This window comes from Mizuhopecten yessoensis, unplaced genomic scaffold (assembly GCF_002113885.1).
Source record: "Mizuhopecten yessoensis strain PY_sf001 unplaced genomic scaffold, ASM211388v2 scaffold715599, whole genome shotgun sequence".
In the NCBI taxonomy this organism is placed as follows: domain Eukaryota; kingdom Metazoa; phylum Mollusca; class Bivalvia; order Pectinida; family Pectinidae; genus Mizuhopecten; species Mizuhopecten yessoensis.
This window is the reverse complement of record NW_018479697.1, coordinates 8,255-24,908: the sequence shown is the minus strand read 5'-3', so window position 1 is coordinate 24,908 and position 16,654 is coordinate 8,255. Positions and strand designations below refer to the sequence as shown.

The 16,654-nt window shown below is 37.9% G+C and overlaps 1 protein-coding gene across 1 annotated transcript in view; it reads right to left on the bottom strand.

Moving 5' to 3' along the window:
* Positions 1 to 2,976: 2,976 nt before the first annotated feature.
* LOC110441146 (neurogenic locus notch homolog protein 1-like) overlaps positions 2,977 to 16,654 on the bottom strand; it is a gene marked incomplete at its 5' end in the record, with an annotated part of 16,472 nt that continues 2,794 nt past the window's right edge. The window contains 3 exons of the mRNA XM_021484243.1: positions 2,977 to 4,736; positions 14,247 to 14,336; positions 15,700 to 15,822. Of these exons, the coding sequence (XP_021339918.1) occupies positions 4,639 to 4,736; positions 14,247 to 14,336; positions 15,700 to 15,822 (311 nt within the window). The remainder of the gene's footprint in view (positions 4,737 to 14,246; positions 14,337 to 15,699; positions 15,823 to 16,654) is intronic.

The window sequence follows — 16,654 nt, the reverse complement described above, 5'->3', positions numbered from 1 at the left end:
TGTCGGTACCGAGCGCTACCCAATACTACCTGACACAATGACTCCGAGGGAATGAACATGGTGTCGGTACCGAGCGCTACCATATACTCCCTTACACAATGACTCTTTAGGAATAGACATGGTGTCGATACCGAGCGCTACCCAATACTCCCTGACACAATGACTCCCTAGGAATAGACATGGTGTCGGTACCGAGCGCTACCCAATACTCCCTGACACAGTGACTCCGAGGGAATGAACATGGTGTTATCTACGATCAATTAGTTCAATCAGTTTTACATCATGGGGTACTCTGACCATCGAGTCACACCATATTATTATCACTCATCAGATGCAAAATTCGTTTTTTTAAGTGACAACTTTAAATTTAAATTGACGCCATCAATGGTTCTATAAAAAAACCTCTTATATATGTTATATGTGAAAAACAGCATATATAAGCAATGCGGTTCGCCGGGTAAAGGTGGGACAAAAGGGGAAATATCCGTTAACATATAAGTAATTACTCCTTAAACACCAGAGGGATATTTCAACCTTATTGGGGATAAAACATCCCTAGATCCTCTTTAAATGATGAATAAATTCATTGCCTTGATATCGGGTCCGATGGGCATGATTTGAGGTTCGGTGGTTATAATATTAGGTCCGGTTGCAATGATGTTGTGTTCGGTGGGCATGATTTAAGGTCTAGTGGCCTTGATATTGCGTCCGGTTGCCATGATATTGGGTCCGGTTGTCATGATATTGGGTCCAGTTGTCATGATATTAGGTGCGATTGTCATGATATTAGGTCCGGTTGTCATGATATTGGGTCCGGTTTTTATGATATTGGGTCCAGTTGTCATGATATTGGGTCCGTTTGTCACGATATTGGGTCCAGTTGTCATGCTATTTGGTCCGGTTGTCATGATATTGGGTCCGGTTGTCATGATATTGGTTTCGGTTGTCGTGATATTGGGTCCGGTTGTCGCGATAATGGGTCCGGTTGGCATGCTATTGGGGCCAGTGGGCATGATATTTGGTTTGGTGATCTTGTTAATTGGTTCGGTGAGCATGTTGTTTGGTCCGATGGCCTTGATATTGGATCTGGTTGCCATGATATTGGGTAAAAAAATCTAGACTCTAGTTGTCTGCCAAATTCCTGGAAAATGGCTAATTTTAATGCTTTTTTCAAAGGCAGTGGCTCTAGGAGTAATACTGCTAACTATAGACCAATTTCTATAACCTCTTGTATTTGTTAATTAATTAATTTCTATGGACCTTATTTACCTGCAATTTTTCTGTATACCAAAATGTGCAGACACTAATTACCAAGTATAATGGATACACAAATATATTACTACAAAATAAAATGTATGTTTATTAAATTTTGTATGTACCAGAATTTAAATCATCGGGCCAATTCGGACATATTCATATTATATCCGTCACTAAATAGATATGTATATATCATATTATTTAACATCAGATACATGAGGTCTTAGAAATGAACAGTACTGAAAATTTATTTTTGTAGTGACACATTGTGTAAAAAAAAAAAAAAAAAAAGGTTCTAACGCTAAATATCTTACTCGTTTACAATGATTAATTTTGACAGTAAGCAAAATCTTTATAATTATAAAATCAATCCATTATGTCCATATTTCTACCATCAATGGAGAGGACTTATATACATTGTAGGCTATAATATAAGCCTGTTGTCCAATCCTTTTGACAGTGTAACATTCTTCTATATCAATAAAATATGTTGAAATGAAAATGAAAAAAATGATATTGGGTCCAGTGGCCTTGATATTAGGTTCGGTGGCCTTGATATTGGGTTCGGTGGCCATATGATGTTGGGTCTGGTGGCAATATGATGTTTGGTCCGATGACCTTGATATTGGATCTTGGTGCAATGATGTTGGGTCCGGTGGCAATAATATTGCGTCGGGTGGTCCTGATATTGGGTTCGATGGCCTTCATATAGGGCTCGGTTGATGTTTGGTCCGGTGGCCATGATATTTTGTCCGTTGGCCACTCGATATTGGGTCCCATGGCAATATTCTGTTGGATCCGTTGGTCAAATAATATTGGGTCCGGTGGACATGATGTTTTGTCCATTGGCCACATGATGTTGACTCCGGTGGCGAAATGATGTTGATTCCGGTGGCCAAATGATGTTTGGTCCGGTGGCCTTGATGTTCGGTCCGTTGGACATGATATTGGGTCCGGTGGCTACATGTATGATGTTGAGTCCGTTGGCCATGTTGTTAGGTCCGTTGGCCATGGTGTTAGGTCCGGTGGCCATGCTTTTGGGTCCGTTGGCCATGGTGTTGGAACCGTTGATCATGATGTTAGGTCCGTTGGCCATGGTGTTAGGTCCGGTGGTCATGATGTTGGGACCGTTGGCCATGATGATTGGTCCGTTGGCCATGGTAGTATGTTCGGTGGCCATGAAGTTGGATCCGTTTGCAATGATGTTGAGTCAATTAGCCATGATGTTGGGTCCGTTGGCCATGCTGTTTGGTCCGTTGGCCATGATGTTGGGTCCGTTGGCAATGGTGTTGGGACCGTTGATCATGATGTTGGGACCGTTGGCCATGATGATTGGTCCGTTGGCCATGGTAGTTTGTCCGGTGGCCATGATGTTGGATCCGTTTGCCATGATGTAGAGTCCATTGGCCATGATGTTGGGTCCGTTGGCCATGATGTTTGGTCCGTTGGCCATGATGTTGGGTCCGTTGGCAATGGTGTTGGGACCGTTTGCCAGGATTTTGGGTCCGTTGGCCGTCAATCCATGTTTTTTTTTTTAACCTGTTTTACACAGTAGTATGTTTAAACCAGTATTTGGGATTGTCAATTTTATTTACACCAGATGATCATGGTAGGTTATGATTGAGTCTCCGTTTTCGTTTGCATTACTGAGCATGTCGATGTGAAGCATAATGTACCAGACATAGTCACCTTCTATGGGAAGGAAAACAGATGCAGAAATTCAGCAGATGTGATTTATTTATATTAAAGTGAAACAGTATGTTGTGTAAGCCACAATGAGAACACATTAAGTAGATAAAATAAACACCATAAAAGATACTTTTGGCTAAGAAAATTTCAATAAATTATTTGACTATTAAATGTCATAGGTTATCAAAAGTAAATTTCAAGATTTTTTTTCCACACAATTTTCATCGGTAGGTATTATCGTTTGTGGTTTTCATACTTTTGCCCTATCAAACAGAAATAAAAATATTTTTTTCCTTCATAATTTCAACATCGATTTGGTTGCAATACTGCTATTAATATGCATATAGTAATTAAGTATACAGAAAAACTAGAAATGATATACTACTCTTATCATATTCACATAATGTTATAATATTTAATAATGAGAGTATCATAGACGACAGAATGGTTATAACGTAATCAAAACGGGGTCAGTTGATTCAGCTACAAATTCACCATATGCAATTATTTATATTGGCGGCATATTTAAATGGCTTGAGAACATGTCTGCGTGCCATTTAGATAGGGCTACTCAACGCTATCCTACCGTTTTCTGCTATTATTTGTCAAGATTTCTTTTACAAAATATATTACCAATTTTGAAGTTAGATAAATATTTTAATGTATATAGTAAAGATTCATGTGCATCTCACAAAAATATTTGAGGTTGTAGATCTACCATTTATAGGAGGCTGTGGATCTACCCTAAATAGGAGGCTGTGGATGTACCCTAAATAGGAGGCTGTGGATCTACCCTTAATAGGAGGCTGTTGATCTACCCTAAATAGGAGGCTGTGGATCTACCCTTAATAGGAGACTGTGGATCTACCCTTAATAGGAGCCTGTGGATCTACCCTTAATAGGAGGCTGTGGATCTACCCTTAATAGGAGGCTGTGGACTATTGTGTATTGATGTTGTTGTCCTTTTCACCTAGGACTTTTGCGCTTTTTTTTTGCTCTTTGACCTAGAACTATTGAGTATTGATGTTGTTGCCCTTTGACCTAGGACTTCTGCGTATTGATGTTGTTGCTCTTTGACCTAGGACTATTGAGTATTGATGTTGTTGCCCTTTGACCAAGGACTATTGAGTATTGATGTTGTTGCCCTTTGACCTAGGACTATTGAGTATTGATGTTGTTGCCCTTTGACCTAGGACTGTTGACTGTTGATGTTGTTGCCCTTTGACATAGGACTATTGAGTATTGATGTTGTTGCCCTTTGACCTAGGACTATTGAGTATTGATGTTGTTGCCCTTTGACCTAGGACTGTTGACAATTGATGTTGTTGCCCTTTCGCTAAGGACTTTTGACTATTGATGATTTTGCTCTTTTGACCTAAAACTAACGATGAGTTGTAAAGATATCAGATTCATCAAAATGTTCTGGGATCAACCTCGCGATTAACTGACCCTTAAATAGTGTTTTGAAGATAATATACACAGATAAACAACGACGGTTTGGTAAAACAAGGAACAATGATGGCTGCCAGTAAGCTGACAAACGCTGATGATTGAGGTTATGATTTTGTGAAAATAAGTATGTAACATGGCTAATAAAGTAATCAAGCAATAAGGTAAATTAAAATGTGATCCATAACGTAGTCCAGGGGATAGGTATTGTTCGGGTGCAGCTCTCTAAGGTCCTCATCCTGATCAGCTGCAGTAATACATCTTTCTTTCCTTGCATTTCTTCACACAGCGTCTATTGCCTCCACTTTTACCTTTGCCTTTGCATGTCTGTTTACAGCACTCTACAACACCCAAAGTAAATTGTCTCTGTTTACAGCACTCTACAACACCCAAAGTAAAAATATATCTGTCTACAATAACCTACAACAACTAAAGTAAATTGTCTCTGTCTACAGCAACCTACAACACCCGAAGTAAATTGTCTCTGTCTACAGTAACCTACAACACCTAAAGTAAGATATATCTGTCTACAGTAAACTACAACACCCGAAGTAAAAAATATCTGTCTACAGTAACCTACAACACCTAAAGTAAAATATATCGGTCTACAGTAAACTACAACACCCGAAGTAAAAAATATCTATCTACAGCAACCTACAACACCAAAAGTTAATTGTCTCTGTCTACAGTAACCTACAACACCCTAAGTAAAATATATCTGTCTACAGTAACCTACAACACCCAAAGTAAATTGTCTCTGTCTACAGCAACCTACAACAACTAAAGTAAATTGTCTCTGTCTACAGAAACCTACAACACCCAAAGTGAATTGTCTCTGACTACAGTAACCCACAACACCCAAAGTGAATTGTCTCTAACTACAGTAACCTACAACACCCAAAGTGAATTGTCTCTGTCTACAGTAACCTACAACACCCAAAGTGAATTGTCTCTGACCACAGTAACCCACAACACCCAAAGTGAATTGTCTCTAACTACAGCAACCTACAACACCCAAAGTGAATTGTCTCTGACTACAGTAACCCACAACACCCAAAGTGAATTGTCTCTAACTACAGCAACCTACAACACCCAAAGTGAATTGTCTCTGACTACAGTAACCTACAACACGCTAAGTAAATTGTCTCTGTCTACAGTAAACTACAACACCCGAATTAAATTGTCTCTGTCTACAGCAACCTACAACAACTAAAGTAAACTGTCTCTGTCTACAGAAACCTAAAACCCCCAAAGTGAATTGTCTCTGACTACAGTAACTTACAACCCCCTAAGTAAATTGTCTCTGTCTACAGTAACCTAAAACACCCAAAGTAAATTGTCTCTGTCTGCAGTAACCTACAACACCCTAAATAAAATGTCTCTGTCTACAGTCTGACTACAGTAACCCACAACACCCAAAGTGAATTGTCTCTAACTACAGTAACCTACAACCCCCAAGGTGAATTGTCTCTGTCTACAGTAACCTACAACACCCGAAGTAAATTATCTCTGTCTACAGTAACCTACAACACCCAAAGTTAATTGTCTCTGCCTACAGTAGCCTACAACACCCTCAATAAAATGTCTCTGTCTACAGTAACCTACAACACCCAAAGTTAATTGTCTCTGCCTACAGTAACCTACAACACCCTAAGTAAGTTGTCTCTGTCTACAGTTGTCTACAGTAACCTACAACACCCGAAGTAAGTTATCTCTATCTACAGTAACCTAAAACACCCAAAGTAAATTGTCTCTGCCTACAGTAACCTAAAACACCCAAAGTTAATTGTCTCTGTCTACAGTAACCTACAACACCCTAAGTAAGTTGTCTCTGTCTACAGTAACCTACAACACGCTAAGAAAATTGTCTCTGTCTACAGTAAACTACAACACCCGAATTAAATTGTCTCTGTCTACAGCAACCTACAACAACTAAAGTAAACTGTCTCTGTCTACAGAAACCTAAAACCCCCAAAGTGAATTGTCTCTGACTACAGTAACCTACAACACGCTAAGTAAATTGTCTCTGTCTACAGTAACCTAAAACACCCAAATAACCTAAAACACCCAAAGTAAATTGTCTCTGCCTACAGTAACCTAAAACACCCAAAGTTAATTGTCTCTGTCTGCAGTAACCTACAACACCCTAAATAAAATGTCTCTGTCTACAGTAACCTACAACACCCAAAGTTAATTGTCTCTGCCTACAGTAACCTACAACACCCTCAATAAAATGTCTCTGCCTTCAGTAACCTACAACACCCTAAGTAAGTTGTCTCTGTCTACAGTTGTCTACAGTAACCTACAACACCCGAAGTAAATTATCTCTGTCTACAGTAACCTACAACACCCAAAGTTAATTGTCTCTGCCTACAGTAACCTACAACCCCCTCAATAAAATGTCTCTGCCTACAGTAACCTACAACACCCTAAGTAAGTTGTCTCTGTCTACAGTAACCTACAACACCCGAAGTAAATTGTCTCTGTTTACAGTAACCTACAACCCTAAGTAAATTGTCTCTGTCTACAGTATCCTACAACACCCTAAGTAAATTGTCTCTGTCTACAGTAACCTAAAACACCCAAAGTAAATTGTCTCTGTCTATAGCAGCCTACACCACCAAAAGTAAATTGTCTCTGTCTACAGCAACCTACAACACCCTAAGTAAATTGTCTCTGTCTACAATAACCTTCAACACGCAAAGTTAATTGTCTCTGCCTACAGTAACCTACAACACCCTCAATAAAATGTCTCTGTCTACAGTAACCTACAACACCCTAAGTAAATTGTCTCTGTCTACAGTAACCTAAAACACCCAAAGTAAATTGTCTCTGTCTATTGCAGCCTACACCACCAAAAGTAAATTGTCTCTGTCTACAGCACCCTACAACACCCTAAGTAATTTGTCTCTGTCTACAGTAACCTACAACACCCAAAGTTAATTGTCTCTGCCTACAGTAACCTACAACACCCTCAATAAAATGTCTCTGTCTACAGTAACCTACAACACCCGAAGTAAATTGTCTCTGTCTACAGTAAACTACAACACCCGAAGTAAATTGTCTCTGTCTACAGCAACCCACAACACCCTAAGTAAATTGTCTCTGTCTACAGCAACCTACAACACCCTAAGTAAATCGTCTCTGTCTACAGCAACCTACACCACCAAAAGTAAATTGTGTCTGTCTACAGCACCCTACAACACCCTAAGTAATTTGTCTCTGTCTACAGTAACCTACAACACCCGAAGTGAATTGTCTCTGTCTACAGTAACCTACAACACCCAAAGTAAATTGTGTCTGCCTACAGTAACCTACAACACCCTCAATAAATTGTCTCTGGTTACAGTAACCTACAACACGCAAAGTAAATTGTCTCTGTCTACAGCAACCTACAACACCCTAAGTAAATTGTCTCTGTCTACAGTAACCTACAACACCCAAAGTAAATTGTGTCTGTCTACAGTAACCTACAACACCCTAAGTAAATTGTCTCTGGCTACAGTAACCTACAACACCCGAAGTAAGTTATCTCTGTCTACAGTAACCTAAAACACCCAAAACAAATTGTCTCTGTCTATAGCAGCCTACACCACCAAAAGTAAATTGTCTCTGTCTACAGCACCCTACAACCCCCTAAGTAAATTGTCTCTGTCTACAGTAACCTACAACACCCAAAGTTAATTGTCTCTGCCTACAGTAACCTACAACACCCTCAATAAAATGGCTCTGCCTACAGTAACCTACAACACCCTAAGTACATTGTCTCCGACTACAGTAACCTACAACACGCTAAGTAAATTGTCTCTGTCTACAGTAACCTACAACACCCTAAGTACATTGTCTCCGTCTACAGTAACCTACAACACGCTAAGTAAGTTGTCTCTGTCTACAGTAACCTACAACACCGAAGTAAATTGTCTCTGTCTACAGTAACCTACAACACCCGAAGTAAATTGTCTCTGCCTACAGTAACCTACAACACCCTCAATAAAATGGCTCTGCCTACAGTAACCTACAACACCCTAAGTAAGTTGTCTCTGTCTACAGTAACCTATATCACCCGAAGTAAATTGTTTCTGTCTACAGTAACCTACAACACCCAAAGTAAATTGTCTCTGTCTACAGTAACCTACAACACCCAAAGTAAATTGTCTCTGTCTACAGTAACCTACAACACCCTAAGTAAGTTGTCTCTGTCTACAGTAACCTAAAACACCCTAAGTAAATTGTCTCCGTCTACAGTAACCTACAACACGCTAAGTAAATTGTCTCTCTCTACAGTAAACTACAACACCCGAAGTAAATTGTCTCTGTCTACAGTAACCTACAACACCCAAAGTGAATTGTCTCTGACTACAGTAACCTACAACACCCTAAGTAAATTGTCTCTGTCTAAAGTAACCTACAACACCCGAAGTAAATTGTCTCTGTCTACAGCAACCTACAACACCCTAAGTAAATTGTCTCTGTCTACAGTAACCTAAAACACCCAAAGTAAATTGTCTCTGTCTACAGTAACCGACAACACACAAAGTAAATTGTCTCTGTCTACAGTAACCTACAATACCCAAAGTAAATTGTCTCTGTCTACAGTAACCTACAACACCCTAAATAAAATGTCTTTGTCTACGGTAACCTATAACACCCAAAGTAAATTGTCTCTGACTACAGTAACCCACAACACCCTAAGCAAATTGTCTCTGTCTACAGTAACCTACAACACCCTAAGTAAATTGTCTCTGTCTACAGTAACCTACAACACCCAAAGTAAATTGTCTCTGTCTACAGTAACCTACAACACCCTAAGTAAATTGTCTCTGTCTACAGTAACCTACAACACCCAAAGTAAATTGTCTCTGTCTACAGTAACCTACAACACCCTAAGTAAATTGTCTCTGTCTACAGTAACCTACAACACCCTAAGTAAATTGTCTCTGTCTACAGTAACCTACAACACCCTAAGTAAATTGTCTCTGTCTACAGTAACCTACAACACCCTAAGTAAATTGTCTCTGTCTACAGTAACCTACAACACCCTAAGTAAATTGTCTCTGTCTACAGTAACCTACAACACCCTAAGTAAATTGTCTCTGTCTACAGTAACCTACAACACCCTAAGTAAATTGTCTCTGTCTACAGTAACCTACAACACCCTAAGTAAATTGTCTCTGACTACAGTAACCTACAACACCCTAAGTAAATTGTCTCTGTCTACAGTAACCTACAACACCCAAAGTAAATTGTCTCTGTCTACAGTAACCTACAACACCCTAAGTAAATTGTCTCTGTCTACAGTAACCTACAACACCCTAAGTAAATTGTCTCTGTCTACAGTAACCTACAACACCCTAAGTAAATTGTCTCTGTCTACAGTAACCTACAACACCCTAAGTAAATTGTCTCTGTCTACAGTAACCTACAACACCCTAAGTAAATTGTCTCTGTCTACAGTAACCTACAACACCCTAAGTAAATTGTCTCTGTCTACAGTAACCTACAACACCCTAAGTAAATTGTCTCTGTCTACAGTAACCTACAACACCCTAAGTAAATTGTCTCTGTCTACAGTAACCTACAACACCCTAAGTAAATTGTCTCTGTCTACAGTAACCTACAACACCCAAAGTAAATTGTCTCTGTCTACAGCAACCTACAACACCCTTAGTAAATTGTCTCTATCTACAGCAACCTACACCACCAAAAGTAAATTGTCTCTGTCTACAGCACCCTACAACACCCTAAGTAAATTGTCTCTGTCTACAGTAACCTACAACACCCGAAGTAAGTTGTCTCTGTCTACAGTAACCTAAAACACCCTAAATAAAATGTCTTTGTCTACAGTAACCTACAACACCCAAAGTAAATTGTCTCTGTCTACAGTAACCTACAACACCCGAATTAAGTTGTCTCTGTCTACAGTAACCTACCACACCCGAAGTAAGTTGTCTCTGTCTACCGTAACCTACAACACCCGAAGTAAATTGGGTCTGCCTACAGTAACCTAAAACACCTTAAATAAAATGTCTCTGTCTACAGTAACCTACCACACCCGAAGTAAGTTGTCTCTGTATACAGTAACCTAAAACACCCTAAATAAAATGTCTTAGTCTACAGTAACCTACAACACCCGAAGTAAGTTGTCTCTGTCTACAGTAACCTACAACACCCGAAGTAAATTGTGTCTGCCTACAGTAACCTAAAACACCTTAAATAAAATGTCTCTGTCTACAGTAACCTACAACACCCAAAGTAAATTGTCTCTGTCTACAGCAACCTACAACACCCTAAGTAAATTGTCTCTGTCTACAGCAACCTACACCACCAAAAGTAAATTGTCTCTGTCTACAGCACCCTACAACACCCAAAGTAAATTGTCTCTGTCTACAGTAACCTACAACACCCAAAGTTAATTGTCTCTGCCTACAGTAACCTACAACACCCTCGATAAAATGTCTCTGTCTACAGTAACCTACAACACCCTAAGTAAGTTGTCTCTGTCTACAGTAACCTACAACACCCAAAGTTAATTGTCTCTGTCTACAGTAACCTACAACACCGAAAGTAAATTGTCTCTGTCTACAGTAACCTACAACACCCAAAGTTAATTGTCTCTGTCTACAGTAACCTACAACACCCAAAGTGAATTGTCTCTGACTACAGTAACCCACAACACCCTAAGTAAATTGTCTCTGTCTACAGTAACCTACAACACCGAAAGTAAATTGTCTCTGTCTACAGCAACCTACAATACCAAAAGTGAATTGCCTTTATCTACAGCAACCTCAAACATCCAGATTAAATTGTCTCTGTCTACAGCAACGTACAACACCCTGTTGTCTTACATTACATAGAGCTACTCTTCACTTAAGTGACTGTTGTCTTACATTTGATAAAAATACCCTACACTCACGTGACTGTTTTCTTACATTACATAGAGTTACCCTACACTCACGTGACTATTGTCTTACATTAAATAGAGTTACCCTTCACTCACGTGATTGTTTTCTTACATTTGATAAAATTACCCTACACTCATGTGACTGTTGTCTTACATAAGATAGAGTGACCCTAAACTCACGTGATTGTTGTCTCACATTACATAGAGGTACCCTACACTCACGTAAATGTTTTATTATATTACATAGAGTTACCCTACATCTACGAAACTGTTGTCTTACACAAGATTAAGTTATCCTAGACTCACGTGACTGTTGTCTTATAGTAGATAGAGTTACCCTACACTCACGTGATTGTTGTCTTACATTACATAAAGTTACCCTACACTCATGTGACTGTTGTCTAATATTAAATAGAGTTTCCCTTCAATCACGTGACTGTTGTTTTACATTACATTGAGTTTCCCTACACACAGGTGACTGTTGTCTTACATTACATAGAGTTACCCTACACTCATGTGACTGTTGTCTAATATTAAATAGAGTTACCCTTCAATCACCTGATTGTTGTCTTACATTACATTGAGTTTCCCTACACTCAGGTGACTGTTGTCTTACATTAAATAGAGTTACCCTTCAATCACGTGATTGTTGTCTTACATTACATAGAGTTACCCTTCACTCATGTGACTGTTGTCTTACATTACATAGAGTTACCCTACACTCACGTGACTGTTGTCTTACATTACATAGAGTTACCCTACACTCACGTTATTGTTGACTGACATAATATAGATTTACCCTTCACTCTCGTGATTGTTGTCTTACATTAGAAAAAGTTATCCTACACTCATGTGACTGTTGCCTTACATTACATAGAGTTACCCTACACTCACGTGAGTGTTGTCTTACATTTGATAAAGTTATCCTACACCCACGTGATTGTTGTCTTACATTACATAGAGTTACCCTATACTCACGTGACTGTTGTCTTACATTAGATAAAATTATCCTACACTCACGTGACAGTTCCCTTACAGTAGATAACGTTATCCTACAGTCACGTGACTGTTGTCTTACATTAGATAAAATTATCCTACACTCACGTGACTGTTCCATTACATTAGATAAAGTTATCCTACAGTCACTTGACTGTTGTCTAACATTACATAGAGGTATCCTTCACTCACGTGACTGTTGTCTTACATAAGATAGAGTTACCCTACACTCACTTGACTGTTGTCTAACATAACATAGAGTTACCCTTCACTCACGTGACTGTTGTCTTACATAAGATAGAGTTACCTACTCCCACGTGACTGTTGTCTTATATTACATCGAGTTACCCTACACTCACGTGACTGTTGTCTTACATTAGATAAATTTATCCTACACTCACGTGACTGTTGTCTTACATAAGATAGAGTTACCTACTCTCACGTGACTGTTGTCTTATATTACATAGAGTTACCCTACACTCACGTGACTGTTGTCTTACATTACATAGAGTTACCCTACACTCACGTGACTGTTGTCTTACATTACATAGAGTTACCCTACACTCACCTTATTGTTGTCTTACATTATATAGAGTTACCCTTCAATCACGTGATTGTTGTCTTACATTATATAGAGTTACCCTTCAATCACGTGATTGTTGTCTAACATTTGATAAAGTTACCCTACACTCAGGTGACTGTTGTCTTACATTAAATATAGTTACCCTTCAATCACGTAACTGTTGTCTTACATTACATAGAGTTACCCTACACTCATGTGACTGTTGTCTTACATTATATAGAGTTACCCTTCAATCACGTGATTGTTGTCTTACATTAAATAGAGTTACCCTACACTCATGTGACTGTTGTCTAATATTAAATAGAGTTACCCTTCAATCACGTGATTGTTGTCTTACATAACATAGAGTTACTCTTTAATCACGTACTTGTTGTCTTACATTACATAGAGTTACCGTTCAATCACGTGACTGTTGTCTTACATTACATTGAGTTTCCCTACACTCATGTGACTGTTGTCTTACATTACATAGAGTTACCCTTCTTTAACATGACTGTTGTCTTACATTACATAGAGTTACCCTACACTCACGTGATTGTTGTCTGACGTAATATAGATTTACCCTTCACTCTCGTGATTGTTGTCTTACATTAGAAAAAGTTATCCTACACTCATGTGACTGTTGTCTTACATTACATAGAGTTACCCTACACTCACGTGAGTGTTGTCTTACATTTGATAAAGTTATCCTACACCCACGTGATTGTTGTCTTACATTACATAGGGTTACCCTACACTCACGTGACTGTTGTCTTACATTAGATAAAATTATCCTACACTCACGTTACTGTTCCCTTACATTAGATAAAGTTACCTACAGTCACGTGACTGTTGTTTTACATTAGATAAAATTATCCTACACTCACGTGACTGTTCCCTTACATAAGATAAAGTTATCCTGCAGTCACTTGACTGTTGTCTAGCATTACATAGAGGTACCCTTCACTCACGTGACTGTTGTCTTACATAAGATAGAATTACCCTACACTCACTTGCCTGTTTTCTAACACTACATAGAGTTACCCTTCACTCACGTGACTGTTGTCTTACATAAGATAGAGTAACCTACTCTCACGTGACTGTTGTCTTACATTACATCGAGTTACCCTACACTCACGTGACTGTTGTCTTACATTACATAGAGTTACCCTACACTCACGTGACTGTTGTCTTACATTAGATAAAGTTATCCTACACTCACTTGACTGTTGTCTTACAATACATAGAGTTACCCTACACTCACGTGACTGTTGTCTTACATTACATAGAGTTACCCTACACTCACGTGACTGTTGTGTTTCATTAGATAGAGTTACCCTTCACTTACGTAACCTTTGTTTTATATTGTATTTTTTTTTTATTTGTTCTTACTTTTCCATTGTTTGTTTTTTGTCGTTGAATTGCAGTCGGGGCAAGGTTTACATGTTTTGCCGTCCTTACACAGGTTTCCTTCACATGGATCTGTTTATAAAAAAACATTCCTGTCAGCAGAGCATAAACAACATCTATTAATAATTATTAATTATGATGAACATATTTCGACAACTATAAAGTTAATGGAATGTTTTGATTGTAACAAAGATCTTTCATATAACACTTAATCAATGGATTGATGTAAATCATAAGTGCTTTAGTTTCGACTAAGTTTATGAAAACCACAAATGATCACCCTTATTTTTCTTGAAACTATACATTTATTTATAACCGATAATTTTTATGAAACTTAAGATAACAGACAAACAACTTTTTTATATCAAGGTTTAACACCCTTTACTGTAAATAACATATCAAGGTTTACCACCCTTTACTGTAAACCACATACCAAGGTTTACCACCCTTTACTGTAAACAACAAATCAAGATTTACCACCCTTTACTGTAAACAACAAATCAAGGTTTACCACCCTTTACTGTAAACCATATATTAAGGTTTACCACCCTTTACTGTAAACTACATATCAAGGTTTACCATACCTTTACTGTAAACCACATACCAAGGTTTACCATACACTAACTGTAAACCACATATCAAGGTTTACCACCCATATACTGTAAACCACTAATTTACTGTAAACCACTAATTTACTGTTAACCACATATCAAGGTTTACCACCTATTTACTGTAAACCACATATCAAGGTTTACCACTTATTTACTGTAAACCACACATCAAGGTTTACCACTTATTTACTTATGAAGTTGATGACATTGTTAACATTTTTTACAATCAGTACACATATACAGATGCTAGTGGGCTAGGTTTGGCGCAGTTTTAGGAACAAAATGGCCAAAACCATTAAACCTTGATATGTGGTTTACAGTAAATAGGTTGTAAACCTTGATACATAGTTTACAGTAAAAGGCTGTAAACCCTGATATGTGGTTTACAGTCAATAGGTGGTAAATCAGGGTTATATGATAAGTACACATATTTACTGCGTTTTATACGAGAATAACACATGTACATATGATAAGTACACATAAATACTGCGCTTTATACGAGAATGACACATGTACATATGATAAGTACACATATATACTGCGCCTTATACGAGAAAGACACATGTACATATGATAAGTACACATATATACTGCGTTTTATACGAAAATGACACATGTACATATGCTAAGTACACCTATTTCCTCGTTTTATACGAGAATGACACATGTACATATGAAAAAGTACACCTATTTACTGCGGTTTATACGAAAATGACACATGTACATATGATAAGATGTGGATAATGATACTTAACTGTATTCGATAAAACATAATTTAAATGAAAGATTCTTTGAAGTTTTACGTTAATTATATTATAAGCTACCTTCGTTACAGCGTTTTCCGGTGAGGCCTTGCGGACAGTTGGTACAACTAAAGTCGGTTAAATCAGCGTCAGGGGTACATGTTCCACCATTGCAAGGTTCACCAACAGTACAGGGGTCCACGCCTTAAAAGAGAAAAGGAGAACTTCACAAAAGGGACAACACCCAGGATAGATTCAACACACATAATATATTAACTACTTATTCATAGGTGCTACATCAACACCTACAATATTCCATAAATTTCAATAAACACCAGAAAAGTATCGGTAAAATTACTTGACAGGATTAACATACTCTAAATCCCTAACTCACTTACAAAAACTAATGTACTGATACTTAATACTGTAAACCACTTACTGTAAAAACGTCAATTTAGTTTAAACCACTAATTTACTCTTAATCAATTATTTACAATAAACTAAGGACTTACTGTAAACCACTACTTTCCTATATACCGCTAAAGTATGGTAAATTTAGTGTAAACCACTTCTTTCCTATATACCGCTAAAGTATGGTAAATTTAGTGTAAACCACTACTTTCCTATTCACCGCTAAAGTATGGTAAATTTAGTGTTAACCACTACTATTTAATTCACCAGTAAAGTATGGTAAATTTACTGTAAACTACTACTTTCCTATTCACCACTAAAGTATGGAAAATTTACTGTAAACTACTACTTTCCTATTCATCACTTAAGTATGGTAAATTTACTGTTAACCATTACTTTCCTGTTCACCACTAACGTATGGTAAATTTTCTGTAAACCATTACTTTCCCATTCACCACTAAAGTATGGTAAATTTACTGTAAACCCCTACTTTCCTATTCATCACTTAAGTATCGTAAATTTACTGTAAACTACTACTTTCCTATTCATCACTTAAGTATCGTAAATTTACTGTAAACCCCTACTTTCCTATTCATCACTTAAGTATCGTAAATTTACTGTAAAC